The sequence below is a fragment of the Taudactylus pleione genome, unplaced genomic scaffold (assembly GCF_031769625.1).
Source record: "Taudactylus pleione unplaced genomic scaffold, aTauple2 ptg000089l, whole genome shotgun sequence".
Taxonomy (NCBI): domain Eukaryota; kingdom Metazoa; phylum Chordata; class Amphibia; order Anura; family Myobatrachidae; genus Taudactylus; species Taudactylus pleione.
Window position 1 is genome coordinate 2,954,387 of NW_028284491.1, and position 19,008 is coordinate 2,973,394.

Genomic DNA, 19,008 nt, shown 5'->3' on the forward strand with positions numbered 1-19,008 from the left:
AATTTACTTGAATTTTAGGGTAGAAAAAAAATATGGGGACAAAGTTTTAAAGTAGCAAAATTGATTCAGGGGGGGTCCCCATGTATGTGGCAGGTGTTTTGAAGAATGCAGGTAGTAGCGGCAGGTGCATTTTTTAAGAATTTTAAAATTCACTTTAGGGTCTTAAAAATATGCTTGCACCGATTTTCATGTACCACAAATTTGATGCAACTAGTTTTTTGCAAAAAAACAAAACGAAGTGCTATTCTTCACCCCTTCTTCACAGGTGCATTTATGCACCTGCCGTGGCTATTTAAAAACCCTACTTACCTTCCGCAAGCCAAAATGGGGGTACCCATAGTGATTTCTCATGTCAGGACATCATTAAGGGGTCCCTGGATGATTTCCTGAAAATTCCCTGATTTTTTCCATACATACCTTTCCACCGGGTCCCGATTCCGCTGCTTCTGGAATTGAAAACGGGGATAAGCTGGGACGCGCCCGATACTTTATCCCCATCAAAATCTCTGATGTGGTGCAAAAAAGTCCAGCATGCGAAAAGCTCTGACTTTTCGCTCCAAATTGAATACCCTCTATGTGTAGAGAGTTCTTTGAGGATGTTTGTGCGATGTTATGAAAACCTAGCCTTCAGAGTCTGTGTAGTTCTCCCCACATATTGGAGATGACATGTATATGTGCATGTAAATAAGGGACGCCCACTGCTGCCTTCTCATATACATCCGATGATGCATCCGATGAAGCATAAACATTGGTAATATCGATGCAGATCTGACAGTCACGCAGCTTGTAAGTCTGACCTACCTCAAACACTGTGATTCTCCTGACACCCAGAGAGCTCTCATGCTGCGTTGGAGATCACAATGGCTAATTTATGCATGCCCACGAAACAAGGTTTAAACGGTCCCGACACACCTGCGTTTGCCTGGCCACCCCCTGTTACCTCCCCCAAACGCTATCTGTCATGCACTTTGCAAGTGATTCCTCTGTGCACGCGTGATCACACTAGAATAGTTGCGCATGTGCAGTGCAGCATACACACGGGCACAATGGCAAACAATTGCTCAATCTGCGTAAATATCAGCATTGCGTAATTCTCAGAATCAGGCCTGAAGACACTTTTTCTGGTGCTCAGAGGTGCATGCACCCTAGCACACTGATACTATGGCCCGTATTCAACTTGGAGCGAAAAGCCGAGATCGGCGAAAAAGTTTCGCTGATGGCGTCATTTCGCCAGGCAGAAAAGTATCGCTGTATTCAATTTGAAAGACTTTCCTCCTAGGCGGAAAGTCAATGCAATGTAATAGGCGAAAAAAGTTTCGCTTATGAATAGCAGGCGGAAAAAAGTGCAGAATTGGGGTTTTGGGGTGCACCATTGCGGGAACCCCCGTGCAGCCTTAAGACTGTCCCCCAAAGGTAAACTGTGTCAAAAAATGTATTAAAAAGACTTAAGAACACCCCAAAATATTACTTTCATTTTGGGGTCTAAAAAAAAAGAATGGGGGACAAAGTTAAAAACTAGCTAAATAGACTCCAGGGGGGTCCCCAAGTATGCCCCAGGTGTTTTTTTTATTGCAGGTGCTTGCGGCAGGTGGATTTTTTATGTTTTTTAAAATGATACTTTAGCAACTTTAAAATATGCTACCCCCCATTTTCGGATACCCAAAATTTGCAGGGACTAGTTATTTTCTCCAAAAAACACAAATGCTATTCTTCACCACTTATGTAAATACGTAAAACAGCACATATTGAGACCATTTAAAAACACCAAATACCTTCAGCAGGCCAAATCGGGGGTATCCATAGTGATCCCCCATGTCAGTGCATCTTTTGGGGGGTGCCAGGCTGATTACCCTATTTTGGAGAGGACTTTCCACCTGTTCAAGTATCGGCGGGTGCCGTTTTCGCATACTTTCATATTGAATACGGGGAATCGCGGGGATGCGCGTGAAAACTTTCTGCACCCAAAACACACGATATAGGCGAAAAGTCCACACGGGGGAAAAAGTATTGCGGGTGCGAAACATATTGAATACGGGCCTATGTATCCTAAAGAGCTTAGCCGCCTAATATGCAGTGTGAATGTGTTTTGAAATACGAGGGGCCCAGTTTGCAAATATATGCAAGGACCCCTTCCTCCTGAGGAAATAGAACCGATGCCTGGGCAGAACGTAGCAAAGGTACTAGTACTGCGCGCCATATTTCCCAATATCACTGGAATTATATCAGCAGATGCCTGGTCAGGCCTCGTTCTCAGTGCAGGACCCCCCTTGACTCAGGCAAGGGCTTGTGTATATTATTCACGGTTGCTGCTATTTCCAAGTTGGAGAAAGGACCTCTGTGACATAGACACCACGTGACCGCTGCAGGAGGCTGGACCGCTCCTGCGTTACCATCTACTAGGGCATAGAGGGGGAATAATTATCTGTGGCGAGCACAGCGAGCAACCGTGCCCGAAGCGTGGCGAGCGGACACTTTTGGTCCCCCGTTACCATCCCCGCCCCTCCCCCTTTCAGGCCGAGTCACATGGGTGTGACGTCACAGGGCCATCAGCCCTCTATAGTCTAGACCTAACCCATTATTCACCCAATATAGTTATGCCACTGCAGACCAAATAAGCCCTAACGTTTCAATGATCTCATTCCCCAAAACAAAACCTAATTTTTGCATGTAGGTGGGTGCATAGCCTAAGCTAACCATATTTACGTCTGTATGTAGCTCTATGTTCCCGTCATGAATAACAAAAAAATGTTTTTTATATAGATTTTTTTTAAATCTGATATAAGTGATAACACGTTTGGTCTTTGCACCTTACTCTAGTGCAGAGGGGAGTGTGTGTGGCTGTGGGTGGGTTGTACATGGGGAGATACGGCGTGTAGCCACTCAGTGTGACAAGGAGGAGGAGGCCAGCAGCACAACATCCAGCCTCCATCTACTTTCAAGACTGCTTTGCCCGCCGACGGAGGAGGAAATCCCCGGGATCAGCAGCAGTCATGGCAGATTCTGCAGAGGAGGCTTCCCCGGTCCTGAGCTCGGTCACTGTCTACTCCCTGGCTGCCTGCGTTGCACAGCTAGCTGTCGGGTATGTGCTGGCGCAGCGCCTGGGGAAGAGGTGCTCGGGCACTGACAGATGGGTGCTGGTCTGGCTCTTCTACGACGCTATAGTGCACTTCACGCTTGTGAGTATTACACAGTCTGTATATACATACACACATGATGCACTAGCGCTTGTGAGTATTACACATTACAAATGATGCACTAGCGCTTGTGAGTATTACAGTTATACACATGATGCACTAGCGCTTGTAAGTATTACACATTACATATGATGCACTAGCGCTTGTGAGCATTACACTGTTACACACATGATGCACTAGCTCCTGTGAGTATTATACATTGGAGATGCACTAACATATCGCAACACTTACCGCCGGACACCGCCTCCCTGTTGATCGCATATGCACTAACATATGCAATCAGCAGCATAAAGGATAGCTCTTCCGATAAGAGCTGCCCTTTGCGATCTGCCCTGCGCCATGGACTTCCGGGTTTATGACCCGGGAGTCTATCTGCGCATGTGTAGAGTGGCGCGGGGCATGCTGGGAGGGATCCCATTCCTCATAACAGCGCGATGCGGTAGAAGCCCATAGGCTTCTTTGGGTAACGCCAAAAGCTGGCGTTACCCTCCGTATAGGAGCCCGGGGCCAGGAAATTGATGCATACGGAAAATGCGGTAAACGGGTTATAGCGCATTTTCCGTTTAGTGCATCCTGGCCTACAAATGATGCACTAGCGCTAGTGAGTATAACACTGTCACAGGGGTCTATTTACTAAGCTGTGTTAGGACTCGGAGATAAAGTGAATGGTGATAAGGTGCCAGCCAATCAGCTCCTGTCATTTTTCAAACACAGCCTGTGACATGGCAGTTAGGAGCTGATTGGCTGGTACCTTATTACCGTTTACATTATCACTGCACAATCTGGTGAATGACCGCACAATATATGTGCTTCACCAGCCACCTCCACAAGCATGGAGTCGTTCATCATATTAACAGTTTGAGCAGCATGTAGGCTCGATCTGTCGATGCTGTGAACGACCCCGCGGGAGCTCGTATGGGCGGCCAACATGGAAGTGTGTACCCAGCTTATGTCTTCTAGCCTTTGGTCACCTCTACATAAATCTATTTGGAATAAGTCCTAAAATCCATATTTGATCTGAATAAACATAAAAGCACCATTAACCTATGCAGCACTATATGAGTGTTTGCAGCACAAAATTAAAAATAGTCTTTCTGTGTATTTCACTAAAGCTGGGTATACACTGTACAATTTTTAAGGAAGATACAATGAACTCATAATTTGCCCTTGCGAGCAGTGGTGGATCCAGGGGGGGGGGGGGGCGATCAGTTTGTCCGACCATTATCACCTCCTCTGCATCATTAAGTTCAGAGGAGAGAGATGATAATGGCTGGGCTGTGCTGTGATCGGAGCTCCCGGCGTCTCCCAGTTAGGGGATGTGTCAGTGACAGGCTGTCACCTGACCCAGGAGCCGGGGAGGAAGCGATCACAGCCGGCTCCTCACACCCTGTGATCAGCTGTGTGGTCTAAATAGACCACACGCTGATCACTGCTAAAAAAAAACCAACTAACCTCTGACCAGGGACCGAAGATCGGGGCTTCGGTGATGTCCTCCCTCCAGTCAGCTGGTCTCCCGGCTTCTGCACTGTGACCCTGGTCAGCTGCTGCATTAAACAGCTGACTGGGTCACAGTGCAGGATGGGAGAGCAGCTGACCGAAGCCCGGAGGAGAACATCACCGGAGCAGCGGAGGTAAGTGAAAGTAAAGGGGGGGGGAGGGGGGTTGCCGCGACGGGGGGGCGGAGTTAATCATTAACTCACCCCCCTAATACAACTGTCTAGATCCGCCCCTGCTTGCGAGGAGAACCTCTGATATTCCCGCATACACACTATGCAATTGTTTCTTCCAATCCTCCTCATCTGTCCTAATGATCGGAAGGAAAGATTGGGTTCCTGTACACACTGCACAAATTATCTGATTATCTGTGTAGTGGCCGCCTAATCAAAACTGATTAGTTGTGAGTGCGTACACTCTGCAACAGAAAATATACCCTTGTGCCAATTAATATAAGTAAGAACTAGTATAGAAAATGTCACACACATTTATTATCATATGTACATTAAAATATGTTTTTCATTGACCGGTTCAACAAACAGCACGTTTAACACTAAAATAGCGCATATAGATCAATTTCTCAATAATATGGAAAATAATTCATATGTTTGAAGAAACAATATAAACTCAGGATCCAAATATTATTAATAAAAACTATATTAAACAAAACCATTAATAGCAAATGATCACTGTGCCCACACTAAGAATTACGTGCGTACACTCTGCAAAATGTTTACGATACAGTGAGCATCTAATGCTGGGTATACACCAGCTGATATATTGGCCGATCAATTGATCGGCCAATATATCGTGCCGCCATCGGCCAGTGTGTACAGACGATATGTCTGTGAACAACGTCGTTCACAGACATATCGCATTGGCTGTGCTGCACACCTATCTGTCCATCGGCAAGTGTGTACTGGCAATCAGCTGATCGCCCGTACACAGGGGTGTAGAGATGGGGGGGGGCTGGGAGCGGGTACTACTTACCCGGGTCTGGCACAGCTCCCCATCCACAGCACAGCGTGTGCTGGGCTACACTGAGAGACTGTCCGAGGCTGCTAAAGCAGCAGCCCGAGCAGTCTCCTATGCCAAAGGGAGGGAGCGATCACGCTGATCGCGCCCCCCATTGGCTGTGCGTCGGGCTGAGGGGCACACAGCGACCCCTCCCCAGCGCCGCAAATGTGTTTTTTCTTCTTCTAAGGGGGCGTGGCCATGCCTTCCGCAATTAGGCCACGCAATTGGTGGTAGTATGGGCCATATTCAGAATATACAGCACTTGTAATGCACATAACTTCTGTGTCATTCTAGGAGGGTCCCTTTGTTTACCTTTCCCTGGTGGGGACAGTGGCCACATCTGAGGGTCCTTTGGCATCACTGTGTAAGTATGGATCTGATTGTATAATGTCATACATGAAATGTACATCATGTTTCTTCTACCTTATCCGTAGATGGCGGGGACGTGCTGTCAGGGTAGGCGGGGAGGCAGAGCCTCCCCTGTCATACTCCCTCACCTATCATACTCCCTGTCATACTACCTCCCCTATCATACTCCCTGTCATACTCCCTCCCCTATCATACTCCGTGTCATACTCCCTCCCCTATCATACTCCCTGTCATACTCCCTCCCCTATCATACTCCCTGTCATACTCCCTCCCCTATCATACTCCCTGTCATACTCCCTCCCCTATCATACTCCCTGTCATACTCCCTCCCCTATCATACTCCCTGTCATACTCCCTCCCCTATCATACTCCCTGTCATACTCCCTCCCCTATCATGCTCCCTGTCATACTCCCTCCCCTATCATGCTCCCTGTCATACTCCCTCCCCTATCATGCTCCCTGTCATACTCCCTCCCCTATCATGCTCCCTGTCATACTCCCTCCCCTATCATGCTCCCTGTCATACTCCCTCCCCTATCATGCTCCCTGTCATACTCCCTCCCCTATCATGCTCCCTGTCATACTCCCTCCCCTATCATGCTCCCTGTCATACTCCCTCCCCTATCATGCTCCCTGTCATACTCCCTGTCATACTCCCTCCCCTATCGTACTCCCTGTCATACTCCCTCCCCAATCATACTCCCTCCCCTATCATGCTCCCTGTCATACTCCCTCCTCTATCGTACTCCCTGTCATACTACCTCCCCTATCGTACTCCCTGTCATACTACCTCCCCTATCGTACTCCCTGTCATACTCCCTCCCCTATCGTACTCCCTGTCATACTCCCTCCCCTATCGTACTCCCTGTCATACTCCCTCCCCTATCGTACTCCCTGTCATACTCCCTCCCCTATCGTACTCCCTGTCATACTCCCTCCCCTATCGTACTCCCTGTCATACTCCCTCCCCTATCATACTCCCTGTCACACGCCCTCATCTATCATACTCCCTGTCATGCTCCAGAGTTTTGATATAAAAACAATGTTTGTATACATGTATGCCTCCCCAGCCATTGACCTCACCACACGTCACTGGTAGATGGCATCTACCCCCAAATTACACACACGGATTTTCTGACAGTTTGATCGTTCTCATTATTGGCTCAGGCAACTTAAATGTGCAAACTGCAACCATCTCAGATGCGCAGAACCTCCACCATGCAGTTGTGTAAATGTTGATAATAGGCCCCCTGTGATTACTCTGAGTGGCACAGACACATTGCTAAATAGTTGTAGAATATATTTTGCCCTTCCTATCAATGTCGCGGACGCTGCAGACAGCATCACAATTCACAAAAAGTAAAGTGAACGCCAGTGACCGTTTCGGTTTACAGGTGCATGCTTTTTTATTTTATTGCCTGTCAGTACTAAAGCCTGTTTAGTAGGCCTCATTTATCCATGTTCAATGTCAAAAATGTACACCCATTTGCGGTCATGCCCAGTTTCATTATTTCATCTGTACTTATTCATAGAGACCTATTGAACATCAGGGGGTATATTTACTAAATCTTCTAAAGCAGACAAGTGGTGCTGTTACCCATAGCAACTAATCAGCAGCTATCTATCATTTTCTAGGATGCAATAGAGAAATTATAGATATGATCTGATTGGTTGCTATGGGTAACACTTTCATTTTTACAAGCTATAGGAAATATTCCCCCGGATCTGATTTGAAATACCAACTAGCAGCTGACCGGAGTTCAGTCTTACAGCACCGCAGATTCTGTGCAGCTATGTGAGCACTGAGCCTAACACAGCTTATCATACTTTAGCCTGTATACAGAGCAAACGTTACTCCATGTTAATTAATGTTTGAAGGGAAAAGCCGACCTGGGTTGATTACATGCTTGTGAGGTTCACAGAAATATTGCATAGACAATAAAAGCAGTTGCACCACGAAATGGAGAAAATATTAATTGTCGCAGACAATTTTGCTCTTGTATGTTGTCTGTATCAAACTTGTGCCTGTAAAATAAGTTGCTTTCGTTTGATGACCTTTGTGCTTACTTCCCAGGGAAAGAATATGGAAAAGCAGATGAGCGCTGGCTCCATTCAGACCCCACAGTTGTGTCTCTGGAGATCCTCACTGTGGTTGTAGATGGGTTGTTGGCTGTAGTGTTGATTTATGCCATTGTCAAGGATAAGTACTACAGGTGCGTGCCAGCTAATGCACTAACTGACCCGAACAAAGAATGCTGTCAATGTATCTTAGATAGCACCTGTCACCTGCACAGGGTAAAGTCAGACATTTTGCGGTTTAAAGTGATGTTCAGCCCACACACTGGGTCAGCTCACAAAATGGCTACTTTTACTGTAGTATAAGAAATGTATGTGTGTGTGTGTGTGTATATATATATATATATCTGCATTGTTATTTTTGTTCCACCCCTTGCAGCCAATCGATAAATTACAGCTAATGTGAAATATATATTAAATTGTAGAAAGCATTAACAAAACTTTTTTTTGTCTTAAAAATGACATGACTTTAAGTAGATACTTTAGCTTAAGGCTGCAGTTCCCCATTGAAATATTGTGAGTAAAAGTCCCTATGAACATGTCCTTGGCCAGCTCACTACTCATCTCCTTTGCAACTAGTTATGGAAACTCACATATTCACAACATATTTCTTATATTATTACGGTGCTGGGCTGTTGTATGCAGCGGATTCTGGCACAACTGCTTAGCAATATTACATCTTAGACTTTCTGATAGTAATGATGGTGACTGGGGAGAGGAGGGGGGAAAAACCTAGTGTGACAATCAGTGAGTACTTCTGGTTCTGCAAATGATGTTTGGCTCAGATAAGACTTATCTTTGTTATACCTAACACCAAATACTGTATGGCTCTCAATCATAACCTGACTTGACTAGATATTGCACTGCATATTGAAGTTACCAGATGGGCTTGGGATATGACACTTAGCACTAGGCAACCTACTGTTTGGGCCCCTTTCCCCCTCTGTTCGTCAAAAAAGAACATCATAAAACTGGGATTGTGTATTCTGGGACCTCAAGCGTCCATTGGGCCCTAGGGGGGAGCCTAGGTTGCCTAATTGATGATCCAGCTATTATCTGAACACATTTGCTCCTAATCTTTAGTGCTGGCGTTGAGGTATTGGTCACATTTGTTGATTTATGTTATTACCACGAGGATGGTTCAATAAGTAAGGTAACAAGACCTCTCACATGTGTAATGTTCTCTGTTTCATTCTAATTTCCTTCCAGGCCAGGTATTATTATTATCATCGTTTATATGGCGCCACAAGTGTTCCGCAGCGCCTTACAAAGTACATAAGTAGATTTACAGTGACTTACAGTACAATACAATACAATACATCACAGGGCATGGATAATATACATTGCTACATTTGCGACCATGACACCCAGATAAGCAACAGTGCAAAGCAACCAAGTGTTAGGTGCCCTGGTAGAGAGTAAGAAGTAGATGAATATAGAGTAAGGAGAAGCACAAGAGGGTAGAGGGCCCTGCTCATCGGAGCTTACATTCTAGGGGGGGGGGGACATACAGACAGGGGTGAAACAGATGGGGTAGGCAGGGAGAGAGGAGTATGTAGCAGCAAGTTAAGATAAGAGCTGAAAGGCTTTGATGAAATAGTGGGTCTTGAGAGCCCGTTTGAAGGATTGAAGAGAGATGGAGAGTCTGATGAGAAGCGGGAGAGAGTTCCAAAGGTGGGGAGCAGCGCGGGCAAAATCTTGGAGACGGGAGTGGGAGGAAGTAATCAATTGGCATGAGAGGCGGCGTGCATTAGTTGAACGAAGAGGGCGGACAGGAGAGTGAAGGGAGAGGAGATCAGAGATGTAAATGGGAGAGGAATGGCTGAGGGCTTTGTAAGTGAGTGTGAGAACCTTAAACTGGGTTCTATAAGGGAAGGGGAGCCAGTGGAGAGCTTCTTTGAGAGTAAAGTCAGATGCAGAGCGTTTTGAGAGGAAGATGAGCCGAGCAGCAGCATTGAGGACAGACTGGAGAGGGGAGAGAAGGGATTTGGGGAGGCCAGATAGGAGGAGGTTACAGTAGTCCAATCTGGAGATAACCAATGAGTGAATGAGGGTTTTAGTGGCATCCTGGGTAAGAAAGGGTCTAATCTTGGAAATATTTTTAAGATGAAAACGACAGGACTGTGAGAGATTCTGGATATGTGGTTTGAGGGAGAGGGAGGAGTCCAGGATAACTCCAAGACAGCGCACTTTGGGGCTAGAGGAGATAGTTGTGCCATCAATTGATAAGGAAATAGTGGGAAGTGTGGTTATGCTGGGAGGAGGGAAGATGATTAGCTCAGTCTTAGACATATTAAGTTTAAGAAATCGCTGGGACATCCAGGAAGAGATGGCCGAGAGACAGTTGGAGACACAAGTGAGGAGAGAGGGAGAGAGGTCAGGGGAGGAAAGGAAGATCTGAGTATCATCAGCATAGAGATGATATTGGAGGTCAAAAGAGCTGATGAGTTCACTTACTGAGGATGTATAGAGTGAGAAAAGGAGAGGTCCAAGAACAGAACCTTGGGGAACACCTACTGCAAGAGGCTGTGGGGGAGAAGAGGAGCCATGAGAGGAGACAGAGAAGGATCGGTCAGAGAGGTAGGAGGATAGCCAGGAGAGGGCAGTGTCACGTAGACCAAGGGAGTGTAGGATTTGCAGAAGGAGAGGGTGGTCCACAGTATCGAAAGCAGCAGAAAGGTCAAGGAGAATGAGCAGAGAGTAGTGGCCCTTGGATTTAGCAGCAAGGAGGTCATTGCTGACTTTAGTGAGGGCAGTTTCAGTGGAGTGGAGAGAACGGAAGCCAAACTGAAAAGGGTCAAGGAGGGAGTGAGAGGAAAGAAAGGTGGTAAGGCGCTTGTAAACAACACGCTCAAGAAGCTTGGAGGCAAAAGGGAGGAGAGAGATGGGACGGTAGTTGGAGAGAGTGTTAGGATAAAGGGTAGGTTTTTTAGTATGGGGGAGACAAGGGCATGTTTGAATGCAGACGCGACAGTGCCTGATGGTAGACCACTGCTTTCCCTCAGGGCCATTAGACTGTGCCACAATTGTGTCATACTGTTCCAACATCAGTTGTAAGATGATGGGACTGGCGGAAACATGGTCATATATGTAGTGTGATCAGATTTCTCAAAAGCTGGGAAAGGGTAGTGGAGCGCTGACTTTGACTGACCAGATATATGTTTTAAGAAGATTAGTTTATATTTAAAACCTGTTTAATTCATATGCAACTGTTAAAAAAGCTGTCGTTGGGTGTGAATTCACAGTAAACTCAGTCAAAAGATATACACACAAAAACAATTCAAAATAAATAAAAATAAAAACCTATACAATTCACAACATGTAATACAGATCAATCTAATTCAGAAAAACAATGCAGTAATGAAATTCTGTCAACCAGGATTAGTAGTGAAAAGCTAAGCTTAGTACTGTCCAGCTTAATTAGCTGTCAAAAGCAAGCAAGTCCAACAGCCAATTGGTTAGTATGCCTTCAGTTAGTAGCAGAAAGTAATGGACAGTGTCAATGTGATATCTTAATATAATAGATAGAACCTCCTAGTGTTGATCAGACACTGGGGAAGTACTTTGGCTATGTCATCGATCACATTTGCACCCAGATATCACATTGACACTGCCCATTACTTTCTGCTACTAACTGAAGGCATACTAACCAATTGGCTGTTGGACTTGCTTGCTTTTGACTGCTAATTAAGCTGGACAGTACTAAGCAGACCTTTTCACTACTACTCCTGGTTGATAGAATTTAATTGCTGCATTTTTTTTCTGAGTTATATTGATCTGTATTACATGTTGTGAATTTTATAGGTTTTTATTTATTTTGAATTGTTTTTGTGTGTATATGTTTTGACTGAGTTTACTGTGAATTCACACCCAACTACAGCTTTTTTAACATTTGCATATGAATTAAATATGTTTTAAATATAAACTAATCTTCTTAAAACATACATCTGGTCAGTCAAAGTCAGCGCTCCACTACCCTTTCCCAGCTTTTGTGTATCGTATTTCAGGAGGGTCAGCTCCTCCAAGTGGTAGCGAGTGAATTTTATATACACCTTATCAAATCGTATCATATCCTTATAGCGCCAAATAGGTATCTCTCCTCTTGATCAGATTCCTGCCTGTAAAGGGCACATCACATCGCATCCCGTTCAGTTCATCAGCAATATCACTAACTCAAATGTATCTGCCCTCCTGAATCAGACCTTCAGTGCGGCACAAATTGTTATCTGTGGTGGACGTGCTTGGCCGGCCGGATCGCTGCTCATCTTGAACATCTGTCCTGCCGTTATCAAAGGCCTTGCACCAAACCCAAACCTGTTTCAATGACATTATCACCGTACACCTCAACAAGTCGGTGATGAATTTAATTTGCTGATGTGCCCTATAGATGCAGAAATCTGATCACACTACGCACCTCAATGTTTGACCATGTTTCCGCTAGCCCCACCATCATCATTTAATGGGCTTCAGGAGCCAATTGTCAGCCTCTACTGTGTGTGAACAGTAATGATTGCAGTAGACATGTTTACACTCAGATGGATACAAATCCTCCATTTTGCTCTACACATCGGTGCATTTTTGTTTCTTATTATGTTCTCTTTTTTCTGTTTCAGGCACTTTGTACAAATCACACTATGTGTATGTGAAATATATGGAGGATGGATGACCTTCTGCCCAGACTGGTTACTTGGCAGCCCTAGTCTTAACACCACCAACTGGCTACATATGTGGGTTTATTTAGTGTTCTTCAATGGCATATGGGTTGTTGTCCCAGGGCTCTTAATGTACCAATCCTGGCTGGGCCTTCAAAAACTTCATGTCAGCAAAAGAAACCCTGAAAAGAAGTCACGATGAAAAGATATGTTGAAAAAATTTAGATTGTTTCATAGTTGTACTGTACATTAGTTTGAACTTTTTGTTAAATGATGTAATTTTATATTTTTAGAAACTTCAGGCTTAATGTGGTTAGTGGCTTAAATTAATATTTTTTTACCATTTTCATTTAGCTCAGAAAGTTTAATAAAAGCCTAATCCTCAATTGTATTTATTGTAATGCCTATTCATTTATGTGGCTGAAGTTCTCCTTTAACAGAGTTATGTACATGTTTGTTTATATATTGTTTACTATACAGTTACTCAAACTTTATTAAACGTGTACTGCCACATAGACATTTTTTCTCCTAACACACATTTTGTTTCTCTTTAACACAAATCTGACAATGTCAATCTATAATTTACTTTTCCCTTTGCAAAATCTTACTTTGAGTAAGACAACTATAGCTGCCGCTGGCAGTCTATGAGCTGGAACACATTTATGTTAGAGAACTCAAGCTATTTCCAGAGTAGAGCGTCATGTGATCCAGAGCTGTATTAACCATGGGGCGCAAGGAGATGCAGCCCCAGGCCTCCCATTAAAATAGTCCCACAGGATCTGCTGTTCTGCTGCAGACAGAATTTTTTTTTTCCTGTTACAGCAGCCTGCCAGCAGCTGTCTGACTGAGGTTCCAACCACTGACACCCTGGTGGGCCACCCCAGCCCTCCAACCCATGGTGCAAACACCGGGCGTACTGGTACGGAAGAGCATAAAACCCCTTCAGTAGATGTACCTGGAAGTGACGTGAGTGAGGGCGGAAGTGGATGTTTTTGCCCACACTTCCCAGGAAAATAAGAAATTCAGCCCCTTGTGGGCTCGCTTCACTCGCCACGCTGCGGGCATAGTGGCTCGCTTCGCTCGCCACAGGAATATATTCCCCCTCTATGCCCACTTGGATGGTAGGGAATGACGTTGGACACTGGCTGATGACGTCATCGTACACAAACGGAAGGGGATCTATCTCATTCCGTACTGGTACAACGCTCAAGCTCGCATGGAGGTCGCGACCCAGTGGAAGACTTCACTAGCCCTCCCTGCGCCCTGTAGTGTCTCGGGGCACTTGATGTCACACAGGACCATAGGGTGTGTGTACAATCTTCTTGCCATTGGACCACAGGCGCTCATTGCATACATATGCCTAATATCTGGGAAGTAGACAGGTTTCTCATACTGCCAGTGAGGCTGTGCAGATTTTCTGCTGGTAACCTGGCTGTTAGGCATATGTGTGCAGCTGCCACTGCCAGCTTGTGTCTGCAACACAGTCTGGTCCACACTGCACTTAATTACTACCCGTGTCTAGAAGGTTTTCCTTTGATGGACCACCCATCATAGGCGGAGTGTAATACATGTCAGGAGAGAACAGAGTGCGTGGGCTCGCCAGTTGGAGTGCTAGCACAGGAGCGGGACCTCGGGTAGATTACCCTGCTTATATTTACAGTGTTTTGCAGGCCTTTTATTTATTACTGCAAACATTGATTTGTTTTACTACTGCAGGTCTGGGGTCTAATTTTTAAAGAGGGGAATCTCAGATCTGGGCTTTCATTTTCAATAAATGATGTGGATCTCAGATCTGGGGTCTAATTTTAAACCACGTGAAGTTTAGATAGAAGGCTTAATGATTGAATGAGAGGGGCAGATTTGGGCTCTCATTTTAAATGAGTGGGGAGGTCATATCTGGGCTCTGAGCTAGCAGCAGTGGTAGTGACTTCTCATTGGAAGCACTCCCTGCTGATCACAGCCAGACAGACAGTCCCACGGGGAGGTGTTTTCTCCTCCTAGGACTGCTATTCAGGACTGCAATAGCAGAGAGAGGGCTTACCATGGCAAACCACTCCCCTGCTATAACGGCAGCCCTATCTGGCTCATAAGGGCTGCATTAGCTGAAAGCCAACCTGTCTGCTAGCCTAGCAGCAGCTCTGGGATTAAGCCACGCCCCTTATTTGGGCCACACCCCTCGTGGCCGCCTGACTTAAACCCCACTTCCTGGTGACATCACCTGTCAATCACTGGGATGGCAAGGGAGGAGAGGGATAATGTTCACTGCAGACCCCCCGGCCAGACAGGTAAGGAGCTGCCACTGCTTACATATATTTTATATATACTATAGATTAGGACTTTACGTAGTACATTTATTAATCATACTTTTTATGCCATATCTTGTTCATTAGATTGGTCCATGCAATGCATATTGGTCACTAGAATAGTCCCTGTATTGTACAGCGGTTACTAAAATGATCCCTGTATTTTATAGGGGTCACTGCTGGGACTTTTGTCTTTTTTTCCATTGCATTGGAAGTCAGCCACCGGAGCCACTGTAACTGCGTACACCGATAAAGTCGCAGGCTCAGACTCACCCCAAAACGGTGGCAAAACACCTGAGTTTCACTTGCCATCACCGTTACTTCCCACAAACGTTCTCTGTCTGTCAATCCCACTGCACCCAAGTTCTCACTGCTAAATTGGTGCATGTCCAAAATAAAGCTCAGATCCGCAAACATTGGCAACGTGTACACCTCTGTATCAGGCCCCAAGTTCCATTCTTTTTTTTTTGTATCATGGTCGTGTTAACGGGGTGTTTCCCTTTGTTCAAAGATTTTCACATTAATACACCCCATGTGCAGACCAAACCCACACAACACTAATCACACCTCCCACATCACTAGTAACATCCTTGACAGCAACGTATTTACATGCTCAATTAAGACGCACATAAAGATGGATGAGAAGAGGTGTGTTCCAAAACCACTCTGCTCACTACATCATGCGGCTGTGGTTGCCGTGGTAGTTGCATGATATTGTTAGTGATTTCAGTTTTCACCCTCCAAAGCACAGTATAGTAAATCTTGTTAAACGATTTTCAAAAAAAGAAAAAAAAAAGCCCATTATGAAATACGCATCTTGTGTTTTAAAACCAGCTTGAGTAATTTATGTTAAAAGAGATAGGGTCTCATTCAGACCCGGTCGCAAGCGCTGATGCGCTCGCAACTGGGTCTATGGTTAACCCTGCGCACGCGCAGCAGCCGCACTGCGCGTGCGCAAGCCCCGGTGCGAGAGAAAAACTCTCTCGCTCCGAGGCTCGCTACCAAAGGGGCGGCTGTCGATGTTGATCGACAGCTCGCCCCTTTTGGTAGGCGGGCCGGGGGGGGGGTGACTGAACAAACGGAGGCGTTCCTTTCGGAACGCATGCCGTTTGTGGGCGGCCGCACTGACATTATCAGTGATGTCAGTGGGGAGCTTCCGGCTCAAACAGAGCAGGAAGCTCCCTGGGGCTTGCGGTTGACGAGACCCAACCTTAGGGTTTCGTCGCAAGCCCCGATGGTCGCAATGGTCTTGACCATCGCGACCATCACCCTGGTCACTAGCTAAGCTGTGGGTGGTAACCCACAGCTTAGCTTGCGACCAGGAGGCTGCACTAAAAAAAAAGAAGCGCCCGCCCTCATTCAGAGAGAGCGATCGCCTCTGAATGAGGGCCATAGTGTCTTGTTCTTAGTGGATCAAATAATTACTGAATAAGGTATAGTGGACCAAACATCAAATAAAGGACAATAGATTATTATTATTTCATTTTTTTTGTTAGTGTAAGAAAAATATAGGTAAAGAACTCAAGATTTTCTATTCCAGCTACCCAATACCCTACATACTACACAATACACATATCACAGCTCTTAAACAAGGACTAAATTGCGTCATTTTTGATGACCCTAGCAGACTTTATTAGAGGTCCCACCAAATCCATAGCTATTCTCTCAAACGGGACCTCAATAATGGGTAAGTGCAGGGATGGCTCAAGGGGCGGGCTGGCAGGGCTATCGCCCAGGGTGCTGCGGCCACAGTCACCCCGCTGGTACCGTCTGATCTGACGGCGCCCACCGGCCACCACTATACAAATCTGGACTGTGTTGTGCTGTGCTCTTCCCAGAATGCCGGGCATGCACCACCCATCTTTACAGATAATGGACAGCAATGTATTTACATGCTGAAAAGAAATATGCCCGCGCTCGGTTTTACCCAGATCATACATGGTACCAGCAGCATGGCAATATTAATGGCATATATGTATACAAAACAGGAAAACTTTTGCTATCGACGCTAACAATAATATACTGCAAATTTATGTGTGTGCAGCAAATAAAACAAAGGGGATTTTGTCATGATTTGATCAAAGCATTTAAGCCTGCAGCCCAGCATCAAGGGACCCCATTTTTCTGCAGGTCCCTAACACTAGCATATATGCCTAGCACATCATTACATTGCAGTTAAATGTACTCACCTCCTAGATACAGAGGGACACATCTATACAGGGGCTGGCTGTTAGCCACATCCAACTAGGTTTTTTATAGCCTTAATTGAAAGCTGCCATGATAGCACAAGGCAAAATTTTGAAACAAAACAGAAAAGAAATATGCCCGCACTCAGTTTTACCCATGTCATACATGGCACCAGCAGCATGGCAATATTAATGCCATATATGTATACAAAACAGAAAAACTTTTGCTATCGGCGCTAACAATAATATACTGCAAATTTATGTGTGTGCTGGACTATGGTGTATTCACTACAGGTCATCAAGGTAGATTATACTGCATGAACTAACAGTATGTACTATATATATTTATAAAGGGGCCTAGATCACACATTGTAGTATCCATGTTGTCTGCAGGTTATGTCCTCTCTAATGGTCTTTGGTCACACCTCCTGTGGTGGCTGGCCATACCCCTTCAGTATGGGCCCCTGCCACTGCATTCCCCTGGTGGTCCTTCCATGCCCCAGTCTGACACAGCAGTCCACAAGCACACAATACCTCGGTGGGATGGTATATATGTGCCCTGGAAACTGGATGCACTCTGGCAGCACAAGTTGTTTCTTCATCCTGAATGGAATGAGGGCTCTGTGTTCTCTGCTAAGAGCTCTGTGAAATTTACCGTCGTCTCATAGAGGTCATCCACATACATCTTACTTCCTTGAGCGCCATGCCGTGGACTTGGTAGCACCGAGTGTAGTTTCTTGTGACTTTTTACCTTCAAATGAGTCTTATTCACAAGCGATGCAAATAGGACGCACAAGCAGCTTCTGCTGATTACAATGATATGTGTCATGCCTATATGTTGTGTGCGACAGCGGGTGTATCACAACCATCGATTTGCGCATAAGACGCATTTGAAGGTAAAAAGTTGCACAAATTACACGTCACAGTTACCCCTTTTTTTCACCAAAAACACAGAAAAAAGTGTTTAGCACCGCTTGATACATTTACCCCTTAAGGCCGCCTTCAATTAGCAGCGAAAACGGCAAAAAACGAGCAGAAACGGCAACAGGTGAAAAGTTTTCTCCATCTCAGACCAGGAGAAAAAAAGCAAAATCCCTACTTTTGGCTAAAAATGTAGGGATTTCTTTCAGAACCCTTTGGGCACCCCTCCTAATGATAAATTACCCCCAAATAAAATTGTAAGTTGCGTACTTTGGCGAAAAACGACTGTGCTAATTTTGGGTGAAAAAAAAGCAAAAATCTTTTTTATTTTTTTTTGCAAAAAAACTGCCATTTAGACAATGGCGAAGAAAACCCCCGTTTTCGCCAATGGCGAAAAAAATGTTTTAGCCGATGGCGAAAAAAAAACTGCCGTTTTAGCCGCAAATTGAATACGACACTTAGGGCTGCGAATGGCGAGTAATGAGTTTGTTTCTTGAAACTTGCACACTTCGCAGCGAAGCTTCCGAGAATTATCCAATACAATTAAAAATGCCTATTCGCACTACTCGCAGCGGAGGGGTGCGAATTGACTGCCAAAAGAGATTTACGAGAAATACATGAAAATGTGGGGAGACCATCCTGGACCCCCCAAAATGGGTAATTTAGTTAGCAGGGCCGTATAAAAGGCAGTTTGTGGGCATTAGGAAGGTACTGTAGGTTTTTAAATGGTGTTTTTTTTTAAATCAAGAAAATGATTAAAAAAAAACAACTTTTTTTGTTTAATGTCAAACGAATT

At 45.2% G+C, this 19,008-nt stretch overlaps 1 protein-coding gene across 1 annotated transcript; it reads left to right on the forward strand.

Annotated features, from left to right (window-relative positions):
* Positions 1-2,824: 2,824 nt before the first annotated feature.
* Positions 2,825-13,193, forward strand: EBPL (EBP like). The gene is made up of 4 exons (XM_088469242.1): positions 2,825-3,176; positions 6,000-6,069; positions 8,149-8,287; positions 12,764-13,193. Exons 1-4 carry the CDS (start codon positions 2,991-2,993, stop codon positions 13,002-13,004), a joined length of 636 nt encoding a protein of 211 aa, XP_088325368.1. The 5' UTR covers positions 2,825-2,990; the 3' UTR covers positions 13,005-13,193.
* The last annotated feature ends 5,815 nt before the right edge of the window (positions 13,194-19,008 follow it).

Bases quoted from the DNA above. Each gene is read 5' to 3' on its own strand.
- EBPL (XM_088469242.1), top strand. From the start codon at position 2,991: ATGGCAGATTCTGCAGAGGAGGCTTCCCCGGTCCTGAGCTCGGTCACT. The intron at 6,070-8,148 runs GTAAGTATGGAT...CTTACTTCCCAG, and splicing joins GGGTCCTTTGGCATCACTGT to GGAAAGAATATGGAAAAGCA. The intron at 8,288-12,763 runs GTGCGTGCCAGC...TTTCTGTTTCAG, and splicing joins GTCAAGGATAAGTACTACAG to GCACTTTGTACAAATCACAC.